This window comes from Anser anser, assembly GCF_964211835.1.
Source record: "Anser anser genome assembly, chromosome: 5".
Taxonomy (NCBI): Eukaryota; Metazoa; Chordata; class Aves; order Anseriformes; family Anatidae; genus Anser; species Anser anser.
The window spans coordinates 36,263,845-36,281,623 of record NC_139725.1 but is presented as its reverse complement, the minus strand read 5'-3'; the positions used below and the strand labels follow the sequence as shown (position 1 = coordinate 36,281,623).

Here is a 17,779-nt window from a genome sequence, read left to right as displayed (position 1 = left end):
TTTCTGCTTCTCTGTTGCATTTGAGCAAGAAATGGCACTTGCTGACTGTCAGGATGGGGCCTTAACAGCAGTACTGGGAGGGTAACGTGCACCACTGGCACATTGCATACCACACACACACAACCAAATAAAATCCAGAAAGGCAGAACTGCAAAGCTTGGAGGAGTTGAATGCGCTTGGATGATTTATTAGGAAATCTGACTTTTTGCATTCGGGTGCTAGCTCCTGGATCCTTGAGGGGGGCAGCACCCTGATTTAGAAACACCTGTCCTCTTGGCTAAGGCAGCTTCTCAAGTGCTGGAAGGTTCGAGGTGAAAAACTGGGCTTTGTGCTGGGGACAGCAAGGTGTCCGCTCTTCTCTGAGAGGTGGCAAGGAGGCAGAAAACATTTGCTGACAAGGTTATTCCTGAGATGGCATCGCAAAGCCAGTGTAACGCAGAGAACGGAGACTTGCCCCGTGGTCCCTGCCTGGTTGTCGGGGGGATGCAATGGGGAATTGCTCAGCTATTCCCTGGGGATACCTGAGGTTTTTGGGGGCGGCAGTAACCTCCATCATGGAGAAAGCAGCTCCCTGAGCATGAGGCTGAGCAGAGCAAAACGTGGTGCAGACCTCCAGGTGATGGAGGTGGGGGTGCAGAGCTGTGAAGCTGGGGTTGAAAGATCAGTAAGTGGCTTCCCGGTAGCAGTGCTGCAATGGGAGGCTGCTGGGTCAGCTTTGGGTTGGGCTTTCATGCTCTGGTGTCCTCCCTGCAGATCTCACAGGAGGCGCTGGCTTGTTCCTGGCAAGGGACGTGCACCTTTCGGTGCAGCAACTTTTCCCCGGTGCCACTGAGCTGCTGGCATTGACTTGCTTGGCTCCAAGAGGGCTGGAAAAGCACGATAAAAAAACAAAATGAGCATGCTTGCAGAACACCAAGTGTGGCAGAAAGCTGAGACATGGGGAGCTGCCCAGGGTAGGATACAGGTGTGCTACAGCAGTGTGGGATGCAGGCTTTGGTCGCACAGACTGAGGGCACGGGTTTCAGCAGGGTTTCAGCCCAGAAGTGTGTCCATCAGGCTCCGACTGGCTGGATGATGGCTGAGGTCCACATTGCTGGCTGAGCATCTTCTGCTGCATCTCCTGAGTTGTTCCTCTTGAAACTGCTCCCAGGGCTTCAATCCCATGTCCTGCCAAATAATGCTGTGGAAGGAAACCATCCTGGCTGGAAAGCTCTTCCTCTGTTTCCCCCAGACTTCTGTCCTGGGGTGAGCGGTGCTCAGCCTTGCATCAGGGAAAGGCTTGGGTTCTGATACCTTGTGGTTTCTTACCATTCAACTGGTAAGAACTATGTTTTTTTCCACTAGAAAAATGGAGATATGAAAAGAAAAGCAACGTTTGACTCTGCTTCCAAGGCAGGGACAAGCCCCGGGTTAAAGCTAGGGCAGAACACAGCCACGCGAGATGCTCTGAAACTCTTCTGGTTATCTTGGTCCCTCTCTGGGTGTCTGTGCGCTGTGCCATGACCCTGAAAGTCCAGGCTCTGCAGCACAAGGCCTATTTCCAACCTAGTCACAGCAAAGTATTGTCAGATTTTTATTCTAGAAATGGTTTTGCTGTAAACTGTGGCTGAGAGCACAGCTATTTCAGCTGCGCGTGAGGGCTGGTGGCACCTGAGTAGGTGACCAGGAAGGTGACAGCTCTGCCATCTGTGACTTCTCCTGCCCATGGCAGGTTGGGTGCACAATGGGTCTAATGCAATAAAGAGTCCAAGACAAAATCTTTTATTCCTTGGGGCTGTTTTGGTGCTGCTTTCCCTGTTCCCACCATGTCCTGGGGCAGCTGCAAGCCAGGCCACAAGAAGAGGGTTTTGTCTTGCTTTTGTGTGTGTACCAGCGCAGGGCACTGGGCAGTGAGTGGTTAGGACAATCCGTGGTTAGGACAATAGTGGTTAGGACAATCCGTGCCCCTTTGGGACCAGGGATGGAGGAGGGAGGGAGTGCATTCGGTCAGGGTCTTTTTTTTTTTGGCATCAGCCTGTGCATTTTTAATAGAGTGATGGGCAGGAAGCTGAACTGACCTAAGTGCTCTCTAGCCCATGATGCCACAGAGAAATGGTTGGGTTTGTGGCTGTGAGGTGCCCTGGGTCAGAATCATGTGGGTGGTGTGGCAGGAGATATGTGGTGAGCCCCCTGTACTCCCAGAGAAAGGCAGGGACAGCAGCCAGCCTCCCTTTCCTCTTGGCACTGCGGGTTGAAGGGCAGGGTTTATACTTCTTTATTTTTATTTTATTTTTATTTTTATTTTTATTTTTATTTTTATTTTTATTTTTATTTTTATTTTTATTTTTATTTTTATTTTTATTTTTATTTTTATTTTTATTTTTATTTTTATTTTCACATAGGGTAAGAGAAGAGAACTGTGATTTGGATATATATTTTTTTTAATTTAAAAAAAATTAAAGCCCTTGGAGGTAGCATGTTGTGTCTCTTTTCAGTGCAAACCTCCATCTCCAAGAATAAAATGTCTGCCACGTCTGTTCTGGCGAGAACTTTGGGATCAGGGCAAGTGTGGCTTGCAGGAGTGATGCTCAGTTCAGATGTCATCTCCCGTGGAGGCTGGGGACCATCCAGCAGCACCCGGGCTGGTGCTGGCGGGAGTGCGTCAGGGCTGGCCACTGCATCTGGAAGCTGCGTGGGGATCCGAAATGCTGCGTCACCCACGTGGGAAGCGTGGCCAGGCTGTGTCGGCATCCTCTGAGAGGATGTTGGTGTGCGGGCTGCAAGCTGGGGCTCTGCCCGGTCTCTCTGCAGTTGCTCAGTTGCTCAGGTCTGCATCGTGGTCCCTTTGCAGATGCTGGACAAGGACAGTTTTGTGGGGCTGTGCAAGCCCCTCCTGTTCCCATACCCTGCCTTGGTGCTGGGTATAATACAGTTTCTGAGCACCAGGGTGTCCTCCCAGGCTAGGGGAGAGGCGATGTGCCCTGGTGGCACAGATCCAGCAAGGCTCAAGGGCCATCGGATTTTGGGTCTCGGTGCAGCCGCAGGACTGACGCAGCCGTGGAGCAGAGGCTTTGCTTTGATTTGAAGCTGCTGCTGCCTGTTAAAATACTTTCAGCTCTCTGATGCTCTCCATGTCAAGATTGAAAGGGCTTATTTGAAAGAGAAATGTTTAATCTGGGGATGAGGGGAGGGTTGCGGGGAGTAGCAAACGGCGGGTTGGGAAAAGGACTCATAAATATTTCATCAGAGTGAAGTGGGTCAGCGGCGTTTGCTGTAACTTGGCGCTGCTGTCTCCGAGGCTTTGCTTTGGGAGGGCTGGCAAGCACAGCTGTCTCCCTGCACAGCTTGGTCGTGATGCACCGGGGCTGTTAAAAAGCATCTATGGGAAGCGATTCCTGCTACGGTTGCATCTGTGCTGCGTTTTTATCACATTTGCTGTGCATTGCGTCAGCGGTGGGGGTCCAAAATAGAGATAAAAACCTCCCTGGGGAGATGCCAGCCAAACAACACAAACTCCTTACGTAAAGCCCTTCCAATATTTATGGCAATACTGAGAGGTACTGCATTACCTCATCCATCACCACGGCACCTCTTGGAGATAGGAAAAGGCTTAGTCACGCTACGCTGCCGTCACTTATCTTAGATGCTTGTATGGCACCTCGCTGCCCTTAATGTGTCTATTGCCACAGCAGCTCAAAAAGGGGGAGAAGGATCATTTGTGTTATAGGGTGCTGGAGAGTTGAAGCTGCCCAGAGTCACGGGAGGAGACTGGGATGGGGCAGAGAGCTGCATCCAGCTCCTTCCAGCCCTGCAGAATCCCCCTAGCACAGCAGGGAAACAGGCATATGTCCCCAGGGTGCTTCCTAAGGCTCCCCAGGCTGCATTACTCAGGGGTTAGAGAAGAAAGTCAGTATCCCAAGTGTGGTCCCCTTGGAGCCACCAGCAGCTCTTCACTTCCATGGGGAAAAACCTTGCCTATCTTTGGACTCTTTTCCCTAATGTCACACTGAGTCCTTCTGCGGACTTGCTGATCCAGCACGAATCATCAGGACAGCCTTGACAACTGCTGTTGGCTTTAACCTGATGGATGGGCAGAGCAGAGGGGAAGGACCTCCTTCCACCATGCTACAGAAATATCTCGACCACTTTTGGTGGTGGTGCAGTGGTGTTTACAGGGAGCCGAGGTCTATGTGTGCACAAGTTAGCAGGCAACACGGGAAAGGAGGCCTCCTTGCTTCCTGCTGAGCACAGCTGCTGCATGAGCTCAGCCTCCCACAGACCAATTATTCCTTCCTAGTTTGTTCCTTCCCAATTTGTTCCTTCCCCATCACACCAGCTGTCCGGCTTGATTGCAGGCTGAGGACAAGCTGCCTCGGTGGAAGAGGTGAGTGGGTTCCTAGGATGTCTCGGGGAGAGGCATGAGACAAAAGTCTATTGAACGGCTCGGGTGACCAGCAGGAAAAGTGTGAAGACGTGACTGATGCTTCTCCTTGGGTGTCCAGAGGTGGTGGGATGCGCTGGTGGCTGATACAAACTCTTGGCTGAGCCAATGTCCGCAGAGGATAGCAGAGGTGCTGTGTTTGAGCCAGTGGGTTTTCAAGGTGAATCCCATGGGGAGAAAGGTAATGCTAGTCTAGCTGTGAGTCAGCAAGCTGATTCTAATTTATACCTTAAAATATGTGAAGTGGTTCCAGCCCTGTCCTTAGTAGCTGTGGAGGGACAAATCCTCCTGATTTTTATTTTTTTTTTAAGGTGGGATTTTGATGCTTTCCTATGTGATGTTCACTGGAGATAGACAGGACTTCACTCCCTCCTGCAGGCTGGTCACTTTGGCTTATGCTCCCTCTTTTTCTTAACTCACCTCCAAGCCACTTTGGTTCATGGGGAGATTTGGCAATGGACAATTTTTGGGAGAAGAAAGGGAGGTGAGAATGGTCTTGAGCTTCAGGACCTGAGGACTAGCACCCCAAACCCCACTCCCATGGCTCTCTGAAATAACCCCTTTCTCCAGGGCAATGTTCTTGACTGCAGCCTATTTGTTCTGCTGCTAGAAGATGACAAGTGGCAATGAACCAGCATTGCCCTGTGGCCAGTAACATCAGCTGTCTCCGTGGAAGACTTGTCAGGATAGGCTACCTTTTATCTGGCACTTTCATCAGCACATCATGAGCTGATCTTAGCCAGGTGCTCCAGCTGATTTTCCTTGGGCCACCTCAGCGAAGACCGCTTTGGTGATGGTAATGCTCAACACGGCCATGCTTTCTTCCATTGAGGGTCTGTACTGGGTTTACGTGGCAAGGTTTTGGTAGCAGGGGGCCATAGGGGTGGCTTCTGTGAGAAGGATCTAGTAGCTGGCCCATGTTTGGTAAGGGCCCCACTACTGACCAGAGCTGAGCCAATAAGTGATGTTGTTTTGCACCTCTGTGAGAGCATATTTAAGACAGGGAAAAAAAACCACTGTGCCACACAGCAGCTGGGAGAGTGAGAGGAGTGAGGAACAGCCTTGCAGGCACCAAGGTCAGTGAAGAAGGAAGGGGAGAGGTGCTCCAGGCACTGGAGCAGAAGTCTCCTGCAACCTGTGGTGAGCACCATGGTGAAGCAGGCTGTCCCCCTGCAGCCCATGGAGTACCACGGTGGAGCAGGGTTCCACGCTGCAGCCCGTGGAGGAGACCACGGTGGAGCAGGTGGACCTGCACCGATGGAGGCTGCAGCCTGTGGAAGACCCCTGCCGGAGCAGATTCCGGGCCGGAGCTGTAGCCTGTGGAGAGGAGACCACGCAGGAGCAGGTGACCTGGCAGGAGCTGCTGCCCGTGGGGGATCCAGGTTGGAGCAGTTTGCTCCTGGGGGATGGACCCCGTGGTACGGACCCATATCTGGAGCAGTTTTTGAAGAGCTGCTGCCTGTGGGCAGCCCACGCCGGATCAGATCGGCAAGGACTGCATCCCGTGGGAGGGACCCCACAGCACAGGGGACGAGAGTGACCGAGAAGGAGCGGTGGAAAAGAAGCGCTATAGACTGACCATAACCCCCATTCCCCCGTTCCCCTGTGCTGCTCGGGGGGAGGAGGTGGAAGAGGGTGGATGGGGGGGAAGGTGCTTTTGGTTTATTTCCTTTGTTTCTCACTTCTCTAGCTTGTTAGTTAGCAATAAATCTTACTATCTCCCTATGCCGAGTCTGTTTTGCCCGTCACAATAATTACTATGCGATCTCCTCGTCCTTATCTCAACCCTTGAGCCCTTTTCATCGTATTTTCTCCCCGTTCCTCTTTGAGGAGGGGGAGTGAGAGAGCGGTGGAGCTCGGCCGCCCACCCGAGTAAAACCACCACAGGGTCTTGCACAGGTGAGCTCAGCCTCTGATATGACATTGAATCAATTTCCACGAGGCAGTGAAGGAGAGAGGTTGGGAAGTGCAGAGGTCACACAAAGCCAGTGTCAGCACTTGATCCCCCCAGAAACACCACCATTTTCTAACAGCTTGGTCCCTCAGCTGTTTCATCTCATAGGTGCCTTACCTTTTGTACTCAGAGCAATGCTGCTTTTTGTTTTGGATTTTTTTCCCCCTTTTGGGGAAGTTATATTTTCAAGTGCCTCTTTGAAGTGGCCAAATTCTGACTTCCCTGTTTATGTGCACGGTCTGCCACAGGAACAAAATCTGCAGACTTCAGGCTAAAATTACCTGCTCTTCACCTACCAGCTGGTGCGTGAACCTGTGATGGTAATTCAGTCCTGTGAGCTGCTTTTGGCAGGTGCAAATTGCACTCGCCAAAGGGAGGATCTGTTTGAGAAGAGGGCCATTTTCTGCTCCTTAGAAATCTGATTTGATCTGAAATGGCCAAATGCAGGTATGGCAGCTGGAAAAAAAAAAAAAACCTGCCAACGGTGTCTGGGAAGCTCTTGAAACTAATTGGTGTTCGGCATCTATCTCACACACCGAAAATGTTTTTCCGTGTAGGTCTAAGAGCAATTAACTGAAGGATATGATGAGGTCTCTGAGTGCTGTGCTGTCATGTTCAGAGCTGTCCCTTAGCTTCGGGAATGAGGGACCCGCGCAGCAGGTCTCCGCAGCACTGCTGGCTGCTCTCGGCTCACTTCCAGCTATATCGTGTCAGAGGGAACCGTGGGCAGCCTCGGCTGCACATCTCATCTCCTCGCGGAAGACCTCTGTCCCTTGCCAGCTAGCGCTGAGCAAACCGCTTGCCATGCCTGGCCCAAGCAGTGTGGAGCTGCTGCTTGGTCCTTGCCGTGGTTATGCTGCTCCAGGCGAAGGGGTTTGGTGGCTGACAGTGGAGATGGGGCAGGGAGAAGCATTAATACTTGTCTAGCCCTAGGGACCCAATTAATTGATCACCCAAAAGCCAACACAGGTCATGCTACTTAACTAGGAGTAGAGAGAATGGGGCTTTGGTACTTATTACCCTCTTCTTTGTCCCAAAAAGGCAAACCTTCAGGCATTTCTTTTCCAGACAGGTCAGGATGACAACGAGCTGGATGAGAGGTTAAGGAAGAAGATTTGAGGATTTTTAAGGTCTTTTCTGCCAAGCGTGGCTCTCTTGGCATGGCATTGCTGGAGGTCAGGCATGGCCAGTAGCTATTTCTGAGGCTAATGTTTTCAACCAGAGCACACCTGGAGTTTGTGGGTCAGCCCTTTTGGTCGCAAGTATAAATTCAGATGCATGACCCCACTGTGTCAGCTGAATTGTTACCTGCTGACAGGCTACAGCAGTCTGAGTCAGTGTGGCATTTGGCGACCCAGTGGAAATGGTTTGCTTTTTCATGAAGTGTGGGTGGGAAACTGCACGTGTGAACCTGTGCTCAGCACTGCTGTGACCCCACGCACGTCTGTGGGGTGCAGCTTCCCACCACACCCTGCAGCAACTGCTCCTCCTCGCAAAACTGCTGGGGAAGGCTCAGGAATGAGGCCAGTCTCCACAGAGGGAACAGAACCTATTGGTGATACCTCGCAGCGAAGCTAGCAGTGACTCATCTGCTCCATTTGGTGCAGAACTGATGCAGCATTTCATCTATGCACACAGGAGGCAGATGAATAGATGCATTTGCTAATTTGATGGGGAGGCAAAAAGGTGCACTTCAAGGAGCCAGGGAAAGCTCTGCCTTCCCCTGTTGCTTTGGATGGGACCAGCTCATTGCAACTGGTCAGTCTGCACTGACCTGGCCTTAATGCAGGAACCAGAACCAGCCCAGGAGGAGTGTGGTGGCTGTGTGCTGCAGGAATTTGGAAGGTTTGTCTGTTCCTTTTTCTCCTTAATTGCTGGTGTCATGGTCTCTGCTCCCCCTTCCCAGCCTGCGGAGGAGCTCATTGGCTGCCAGCAAGTGGAAAACTCTCTGAAATGGCAAAAATTGTTAAACAAAGAAATAGCACGGGGGGAGGGAGGGAGGGAACAAAGCCTGTTTCTCACAAAGCCCTATTCTCCAGTGCTGCTATCTGTGTGGGAGGCAGGGAGGGAGCTGGAAGGGGGAGGAATGGGTAGACAGGCAGAGGCAGCAAGGGAGGAATAAGTAGATGTGATCGGCTATGGAGAAGAAAGAGCAAAGGTGGAGAGACTGGCCATTAGAGAAAAAATTTGTGTGATGGAATGAATAAGGGAATGGGAGGAGGAGAAAAACCCTCACAGCAGTGCACGCACACAGACTTAATCTTTTTGAAAATGAGGAACGCCCACATCAGGTGGAAAAGAAAGGTTGCTACAGAAGTGTTTGAAAACGAGCACACTCATGCCCTCGAAAGCACAGGACTGGAAAGGGGAAGGAGAGCCAAAAGGAAACGTATGATTCCCAAGGTAGGGAGTCTGGGAGGCAGCTGATAACACCCCGAGGAGGATTAAGAGCCTTGCTGAAAGAGGATGAGCTGCTCAGGATGAGTGCCCTGGGTCTGGAGGAGGAGGATGACAGCTACTGGTGGCTGCAAGCCAGCAGGATGCTAACACTGCTAGCAGTGCCACTGCCACCGGGGGCAGAAGGGGTGCTTGAGCTGCTCGATGCTGTTTGACAGCATCATCCTGACCAAGCCAAAGGGTTTGGAAAGGTGCTGGGCAGATTTGTGGCCCAGATTTTAATGCTTTGTGCAGACATAGCTGGAAGTGCCTGCAAGGAAGGGGGAGTGAGGACAAGGTTTCTTTCTTGTTAACTGGGTTTCAAGAAGGCACGGATGATTTCTTTAAAACAGTACCCACTGCATTGCAAGGGGCCAGAGGTGTTTGCTTTGACCTTTCTCTGCCACTTTCCTGGCTGGACAAGCAGATGAGGCAAGGGGTTGTTGACCGGAGAAGACCTGAGAGAAGGTCAGAGAGCCTGATGGATACTGACAGATTTGGGATTAATTTTGCAGGATGTGCAGATTATGCTACATTTGGAGTCTGGCTTGGCAGAAACAAATAAATGCAAAATGTGTTCAACACGTTCACATAGTCCAACAAGGACTGCAGGACAAAGCTTACTGGCGGCTAGTCCCACTGGTGGCAAACCGCTGTCAGAAGGCCTTTCACATGCACACTTAAGAACTGCTGGTATTGATTTTTTATTTTTTTATTTTTTAGTTTAGTTTGGTTTTTAAGGCTTTTAAAACCTTTTCTTATTAGCATAAGGAGCTTGCATTGCTTTTAGTGAAAACTCGCTTAGAAATCAAGAAATTCGTTAGTGAGCTGTTAGTGATGGTGCAGGGCATGGTCACGGGACAGGGACCATGGCACAGGGGATGCTCTGAGAAAAAACAGCTCCAAGGAATCTGGAGTCCAGATCTGGTCAGTCAGAGCATGGGGGAGAGGGAATGGGTAATCCAAGGTATCTGCGCTGCACACAGTCCCCATTCCTCAGTGAAGAGGTGAATTTTCTCATTCCACAATTTACACACACATCCCACCTCTGTACAAAACCATGGGCTGCGTATAGCTTTCCTAGGGAAAGCAGCAAACATTTAATGGGAGCATCCTATGACCGCACAATGTGCGAGCAGCCCAGCTAAATGATTTGAAAGACACTAAGTAGGTAATTTCATATTTATGATACAATGAATCTGACTCTCCCTGCTTTAAACTCAAAGCCTGCTCCCATTGTGGACCTTTCTATTTCTTTGTGGCCTGTGTCATCATTGCACCAGATGTAAATTGAGGATAAATTGCTCCCAGACCTGAGGAGCAGTGCCTTGTGAGTGGCTGTGGAGCCATAGCATGTAGGAATATGGCTCTGGATGTACTGAGCGGAAAGTTATGAATGGTCTTTGGAGGCACTAGGAAGGAAAAGGTAAGGCAGGTGGCATTGACAGAGATATTACAAGTGAGCAAGGAAGGGAAAATATCCTTGCTCCTGTCAAAGTGCGTATGCTTACCCATCAAGACCCAGGCCACAGAGAAGGTCTTAAGCTTGGTGAACACCTGCAGTGGTGTTTGTGTGCTACAACGTGCATATTGATATTATCGATCTCATCCTTAAACTCCAATAAAATCCCTCACTGTTACCTGTGAGTTATTTATTAGAGCCGATACATCTTCAGTGAAGCATGAGGGGAGAGTGGAGGTAGTTTGGAAGGACACCCATAGTAGACATGGCACGTGTAGAGCAGCTACATGGGAATTTGCTATTTTTTTAACTGAGTGAAGAGCTGGTCTTATTTATTTATTTATTTATTTCCCTTGGATAGAGCTTGGAGCTAGACTGAATGGCAAATTCAAGGGAAGACTAGCAAATACCCTGCTTAAGCCCTGGGTACGGATTATTTGTCTTTTTTCAATTATTTACTTCAAAGCTGGCCAGCTTGGATCATCTAATGTCTTTTGGAGACTTCAGGCCCCATCTCACTGAATAACTGCTCAGCTAAAACTCATCTGCCCTAAGGGAGGTGTGTAAGGAGGGTCAGTGAAAAGCCTTCTGGAAGTGCACGTCCTATCTCCATGCTACAGGGAGAGCTGAGATCTCTCTCCGGGTCTAACTACCAACCTTTCTGATGGCTGAGAGACATCCCAACCTTTATATGAACGGACTGAGTTTTCAGCAGGGCTACGATAGTGTGGATGTGTTCAGCATGGCTTGAGCATGACAGTGCAGACAGATGCCAGGGCTAGCTTGGGTACTAGAAGTGATCTGGCTACCCTTGCCTGTAGCTTAGCACGTGTTATTTAATTTCACTGAGTTGCTGATGGACATCTCTTGCATATTGTGTATCCCCATTCTGAGGCTGCAGCTCAGAACTTTGCTCTTCAGTTGGATTTTAATTCAAATTTCAAGTTAAATTTTTGGTGTCATCCAGAACGTCAGCTTTCATAGGCAGGAGGCAGGATGGGGACTTGACTGGGATGTGGTCTGTAAGGGCTTTACCTGAGCAGGAAAATATTCTCTGTTCAGGGGAAGTATATGGCATACTAGTATCAAGGTCACAAGCGTGGTGCAGCACGGGAGCTGTGGACTTGTGTGACTCCAAGGCTGCAGCTCCCCCAGTCAGCTCCAGCTGACCAGCACTGGCGAAGATGCTGGCCATCACACAAGAAACAGTTCCCAGGGAGACCAGGAGAGAGGGCAGTTTCTCGCACCAAGCAGGAAACTGTTGTTTGGTTTTGCTCTGAACCCAAACCTGACATTTCTGAGTAGGTTTCCTCCAGGCCAGCATTTCCGCCTACGTGGAGATTAAAACACAGCATTTGTTAGCTTATTTCTCCAAAGAGGCAGCAGCACAAAGCACTGCTGTCACCCTAGGACCTTCTCTGTCTATCATTAAAGGAGAGATCTGCCCTCTGAGCCATTATGGAAGAAACATCTACCTGTAGGGGTTCTTGAGGAGCCTCTTTATTTCTAAACCCAGACAGCTAATAAGCTCGTATTTCACTTAGCAGGCAGAGCACTCTCAGCAGGCCCCTCCAGCACCGAAGGTCAGCGGGGAGGTAATGAAGCAGGTGACTCAGATCTGACTGCTGCCTCCTGTTTATTCACTGTTTCCCAAACCTGCCGTGGTGCTGTGCTGCTGGAGGCAGCCCGATGGCAAGCTGCCCACGGCCGCCTCTCCTTCTCCCCTGCGTGCAGGGATGTGCCTGTGGGAGCTCCATCTCCCACCTCGTCCTGCCCAGACTGCTGCCTAGCGAGGCTGGCATAGATGATGTTTTTGCTGTGTTTTTTCTGTCCCTTTGAAGCCCGCTCTGCCTGCTGAATTATCGGGATGCAGCCGTGCTGTTTACTGCTTTCATCAGCTCCTTGGGGAAAATGGCTCCAGCTAATCACCTGCAGTACAGCTGGCGTCCTGCTCAGCTCTGTAGGCGAGCCCAGCTAACCACTGCAAGGAGGAGACAGGAGTGAGAACTCTCAGTCACCGAAATCCATTTTTTTTGCAAATCCGTGCAGCCGCACTGGAGTCAGTACACCATTTGGCAGCAGCTGGCCCTTACCTTGCCTTACAGTAGCATTGCTGACAGCCTTGTAGCTCTGATACCGGTGATAATTGAGGAGCTAATCCATTTTAATTCTGCAGTCCCTGTCTAAATAGAGAGTATCAGACAAGATCCCATTAACCACTTGTTAAACTTCACGTGAGAATACTGCTGCAAAACGAGAAGGGTAGAGTGTGAGTTACAGGCAGGGAGGAGCTATAGATCTGCTTCTCCATGGAACAAGGTGTTCTCACCTTACCCAGGAGGAAGGCAGCTGTGGAGAGCAAATGAAAATTAAGATTTATTTGGTTGGAAGTGAATACATCTGGTCACTGACAAAGGGCACTGTATACGTGGCTAGGATTGGGTTGTCTCACGTGGAGCATAGCCGTGGCAGCACTAGGTGATGGCTGGTGTGAATGTTTGGTGTTCTCTCAAGTGCAGGCACTGAAGTAGATGCCTTGACTGCAGCTCACATTTACTAAATGAAGAGCCAACAGTTTTCCAGTTTTTCTGTTCCTCTCCATTGCTTTCATCTGGGATGTCACTGGCTTGCTCTGTCTTCATTCACCTCTCAGTGCTCTGCTTTCTCTTCCAGGTGCTGTAACATGTCCAGGTAGGACACCACCAGTGTGAACATCATCCCAAGACAGTCACTCCAAGCCGTCCCTCTCAGGTGGCTCCTCTGCTTCAGCCAGCAGCCAGACAAAGGTGAAGACCTGGGATTGCTCCCCTTGTGAGAGGCATCCAGTCGCTGCCCACAGCACTCGTAGGGATGGATTCCAAAGGCAACGTCCGAAGTGGAAACAAACCCGATGCCAAGGCCCCCAGCTCTGGAAAGCCAGAAAAGCCCAGCCCCGTGCCTGCCACGAATGCAGACAAGAAGGAGACCCCCAAAGAGCAGCCTGCTCCTGCCGCTGCCACCAAGAAGGCAGGCGGCGATGCTGCCGTCGTGAACAACCACAGCAACCTGAAACCCAGCCCAGCCGCCACGGAGACACAGGAGGCCACCGGCCAGTCCCCTGACTCTGACCACAAGGGAAACAGCTCCGAGGAGTCACCAGGCAGCATCTTCGACAACATGAAGCCCTTGATCATCATCGGAGGAGTGGCAGTGGCTGCGCTAGCTGTGATTGTGGGAGTGGCGTTCCTAGCCCGGAAAAAATGAAGACCGAGGCAGGGTGGGCTGAGAAACCCAACCCGGCTGTACAGCTCCTTTTGAGACAAATGCATGCAGAAAAATTCTATACATATCTATATATATAGAGCGAGCTAGATAGGTCAACAACAAACACCAACCGCAACTCCAAGAGTCTTGTTCAAGACAACTGTGCCAGTTTGACCCGATGTGGGTAACTCCATGCACTCAGTGTGTTCTTTTCATGTAATATATCTTGGCTTATACCACTGTGTATAGATAACAGCTTCTCCTGATCGGTGTAAACGACGGTGTCCCCTCCCCTCCTTGCTGTCCTCTCTGGGAGACACCCCCACCTCTCTTGCAGTCCCCTGTTCTCAAGTCCAAAGTGTTCTTTGTCCCATCCAGAGTCCCTGCTTTGTGTTTTGGTTTCTGTTTGGTTTGTTTTTAAGTTGGGTTGTGGTGAAGAAGATGTAAGGAGAGATGGAGCCTAGTGAGAAGACCCAGTTCACCCGCCATTGTGTGTAGGGCAAAGTGTGATCTCTAATAGGTCTCGCGTACCTGCTGCTCATCAACCCACTGTTAAAAACCCAACTCCAAAGTGCCCCAGAGAAACCAGGCCGGCTGTAGCTGGAAGCTGCAGCATGGCAGAGCTGAGTAAGCAGGTCAGGACATCACACAAGTCTTTTCACTGGCTGAGCTGCCAGCTAGGGAGTGAGCGGAGGGACTGTACCGTGACCGACAGTGCAGGTAGCAGTGTATGGAGATACCTGCCAAAGTCCCGTGCCGATTGCAGGCAGACAGCAGCTGCCATCTGCTTGGTTTCTTGCATGTTGGCAGCCTTCAACATCCCGCGGATCACCAGGGTCACAGGGGCAGTGCTCAGAGATAGAGAGGCTTTGTTTTGGATCTAGTATTTCCTAAATTTAGGCTGGGCTTTGCAAGATGCTGTGGCCTCAGCCCAAACTCCCTTGAGGTCAGCTGGACTCTATTTCTTGGGGGGTCTGGATCAGGCTGTTCACCTGGTGTTTTCCCACTGAAGGCTCTGGCCTCTCTGTAGATGAGAAGGTAGGAAAACAGGGAGACACAAGCTGGTTTTAGGGGCAGACAAGAGCTGGGACCCCATAAGAAATAACACTGACCTGCTTCACACCAAGGAAACCCTGGTCAAGGGTACTGGAAATCCATCTGGTGATCCTAGGGTGAATTCTCACCTCCCTTCTGTGAGTGGCAGGGATCTGTGACTCCTCTACATCTTGGAAATGGAAACAAATTCCCAATACTGGGGAACAGCCTGGTTTCATTGGTGAGTACCTCAGATCTAAAGCCAGACCTTGCAAGAAGGAAGGCAGGTGACCAGAGAGTGTTCGGTGCAGTGACAGATGACCTTCGCCTGACACCAAGAAGTGGGCAGATCTTACTCTGAGAGTTTCCACTAGGCTATTTTTGGCTTCTGTGCTACTGCAAAAAGACTCTTTACCTTGCTCTGTGTTTTTAAATTAGGTCAGAGCTCAGATGAGGTCAGAGATTAGATGAGGTCAGAATCACAGGCTCTCTGGAGCTCAGCAGCAGTTGCAGCCAACGGAGTTTTGCAGTAATGTTTAGAAAAAGGCCATGAGAAGGTGGGGTGAGTTCAGCAGAAATCAAAGAGCCAAAGTGACATGTCTTTGAGCCTGGATGTATAAATTTTGTGTGTACTGGGCCAGAGAAAGGACTTGGGTACTGTCTTTGCAGTACCTGCTTCTGGCAAAATTACTGGATAGTATGGTGGATGTGTATAACCCAATCTGGCAATTCTTCTCTTGGCTCACATCCTAATTTGCCTCCAAATTTGGCCTGATGAATGCATATGGCTTCCCCAGACAAAAAGCCTTTTTGACACAGCCTGGCCATTCCTATGCTGAGCTTTGTCATCCTCCTCTTTTCTCCAAGGCTCATAAAATATTCCCAAAAGGCACGCAACCTCTGGGAGTATCAGATGCTCTCTTCTGGTGAACAACAGGCTGCTTGCAGCTTGAGCTTAATGTCTACCTCTACTTTTACCAGTACAGAGACAGGAGATGGTTACGTTGGGTTCACGGTGGTTTTGGTATGAGTGCTAACAGCCCCAGGGGAAATCCTGTTAGATGAAAGCACTCTTCCTCTGTATTGTGGACATGCCTCCTAGCAGCAGTGTTGGAAGCAGAGGGTCCATGGCTAGGTGCCCCTATAATGCCACTTTTGTCTTCCCCTCGTCCTGTTTTGCAGATGTTTAATGGTTCACTTTTTTTTTCTTTTTTTTTTTCTTTTTTTTTTTTTTGTGGGTGGGAGAAGGGAGTGCAAGCAACAGAGGAGTGTGAGAGGTATTGGGTAAGCAGAGATGTGAGACAGAACATAACTCAGAAGCAGTCCCAGCAACGCTCCCTTGCAGCAACTGCAGGAGGGCTTTGCAAGAGCACACAGTGGGGCTGCTGCATCTCCTGCCTGCACCTAAACTGAGAGCCTGGGGGTGCTGCGGAGCCCCCAGACCCCGTCAGTGCCCTTGGTACATCCTCGTGCCGTGCCGGGGTGAGGCCCCTTTGCACACCAGCTCCCCCTGCTGCTGCTTGCACCCTGACCCGTGCATTCTGCTTTCCCCACGAGGGAGATTTTGGTGCACAAGCCAGAAGCAAACTGCAGTGCAGTGCGGCCAGGAATCTCGTCTACGCGACTGGGAGGACTGTGCTCACCGAGTACAGGGTAACGTATCCAAACGAGTGGGGTTTGGATACAGGGATGGATATTCCTGCACTCCCCTTCCCTCAGCTCTCTGGAGCACAAAGCTTTTGGCTGTAGAGAATTTTGTAGGAAATTTTGCTTATGTTGCCCATGAGGAAGGGAAGCAGGCTATCCCTGTTCTGATTCTTGTTTTGCCAAAGCAGGGCTGGTGATTTTCAGACATCGACTTCTGTTTTGAAGTCCTGTCTTCAAAAAAATATTTCCATCTGCCCTGTCTGCTCCTCCCTTTCAACCCCTGACGTGGGATTTATTTATTTATTTTTAATTATTATATTTTTAGTGGTGTGTGACATTACAGATGCAGCATCTAGCCATCCTGCACTGGCAGCATAGGTAGATGCAGGGGGAGGAAAAAGAAACACCTGCCTTATTTGAATGCGTTTTTTTTTTTGTTTGCTTGTTTTTTCTTTCTAAAGTGTTTTAGTGTTTCTATTTCCTTGGCTTAAAGTTCAGCAAGAGAAGAGGGGAAAAACAGTTCTCAGCCAATGTGGGCCTTAACCATTTCTGTCCACATCCAGCCCCCCTTGCCCTTAGGGCACGTGGATGGATTCGAGGCCAGTAACTTCATCCACAAACACACCACAGAGATGGTGCTGGGACTGCAGCTCATCCTCTGGGTATGTAACCACGTGCTAGCCCTCACTAGGCAGTGAATGTGGTTTGTCTTGTCCATAAGGGAACTTCTGCTTACTGCAATCAATTAACATCGCCTGCTGTCCGGATCCTTTCTCTGGAGCCCACCTCTCTGGTTTGGAAAAACACCTCTGTCTATGTGTGCGTGTGTGTGTGTGTGTCTGTACACCACCCTGCCTTGAATATTCTATGTATGTATGTATACTTGCAGATTTATATTACTGCAGTCTGGGTAAAGCCACATTCTTTGTAAGGAAAAAAAAGAAAAAAAAGAAAACACAAAACAAACCTGGAGATGACCCTTCGTTTGTTCCTCTGCACTCACACAAAGTGTCTGTGACGTCTTTTCTGTGCCATTCACATCACACCATGCAGCACCCGAATTCCTTTTTCTGTCCTGGTTTCTTCTCAGAGCAAAGAATGTATGGCGAGCGAACTGCCGAATGTACCATGTGCCCATTGTGCTAGGAGCTCAGAGTTACTGTTCCCCTCCCTGGATATTCGCGTGAGCTACTCGCTTAAAAATAAGGCACTTTTAGACAATACTGAACTGTACTGGACTGTGTTGTAGTGCTTTTCACAGTGTGGGTCTAGTGTTGACTTGAGTCAGGTAGATCAAGCGTAGATGCCATACAAGCTCCCAAGCACGCAGCTGGGGCCGTGCACTTCAGTCCTGAATTGCAAACGACATTCTCTTAGCAAACACCTCCTGTTCTGCCTTAACGTGTCAGGCTGTGCAGTGGTTTCGTTTTGAGAAAAAATGTCCAGCGAGAACTAGGCTGAGAAGAGCAAATTCATCTCTCTCAGAATCGAAGTGAGATTGAAACCAAATTTGTTGAGAAGCAGAAGGCTTAAATGACTGAACTCGCTGTGCTAAATAAATAGTTGTCTTTTCTCATACTGA

The 17,779-nt window shown here is 49.9% G+C and overlaps 1 protein-coding gene across 1 annotated transcript in view; it reads left to right on the top strand.

The window, feature by feature from the left end:
• The window catches only part of CEND1 (cell cycle exit and neuronal differentiation 1), a 20,036-nt gene extending 2,257 nt beyond the window's left edge, over nucleotides 1-17,779 (top strand). The window contains exon 2 of the mRNA XM_083837088.1: nucleotides 12,946-17,779. Coding sequence (XP_083693214.1) covers nucleotides 13,123-13,515 — 393 coding nt within the window. The 5' untranslated portion in view covers nucleotides 12,946-13,122 and the 3' untranslated portion in view covers nucleotides 13,516-17,779. The remainder of the gene's footprint in view (nucleotides 1-12,945) is intronic.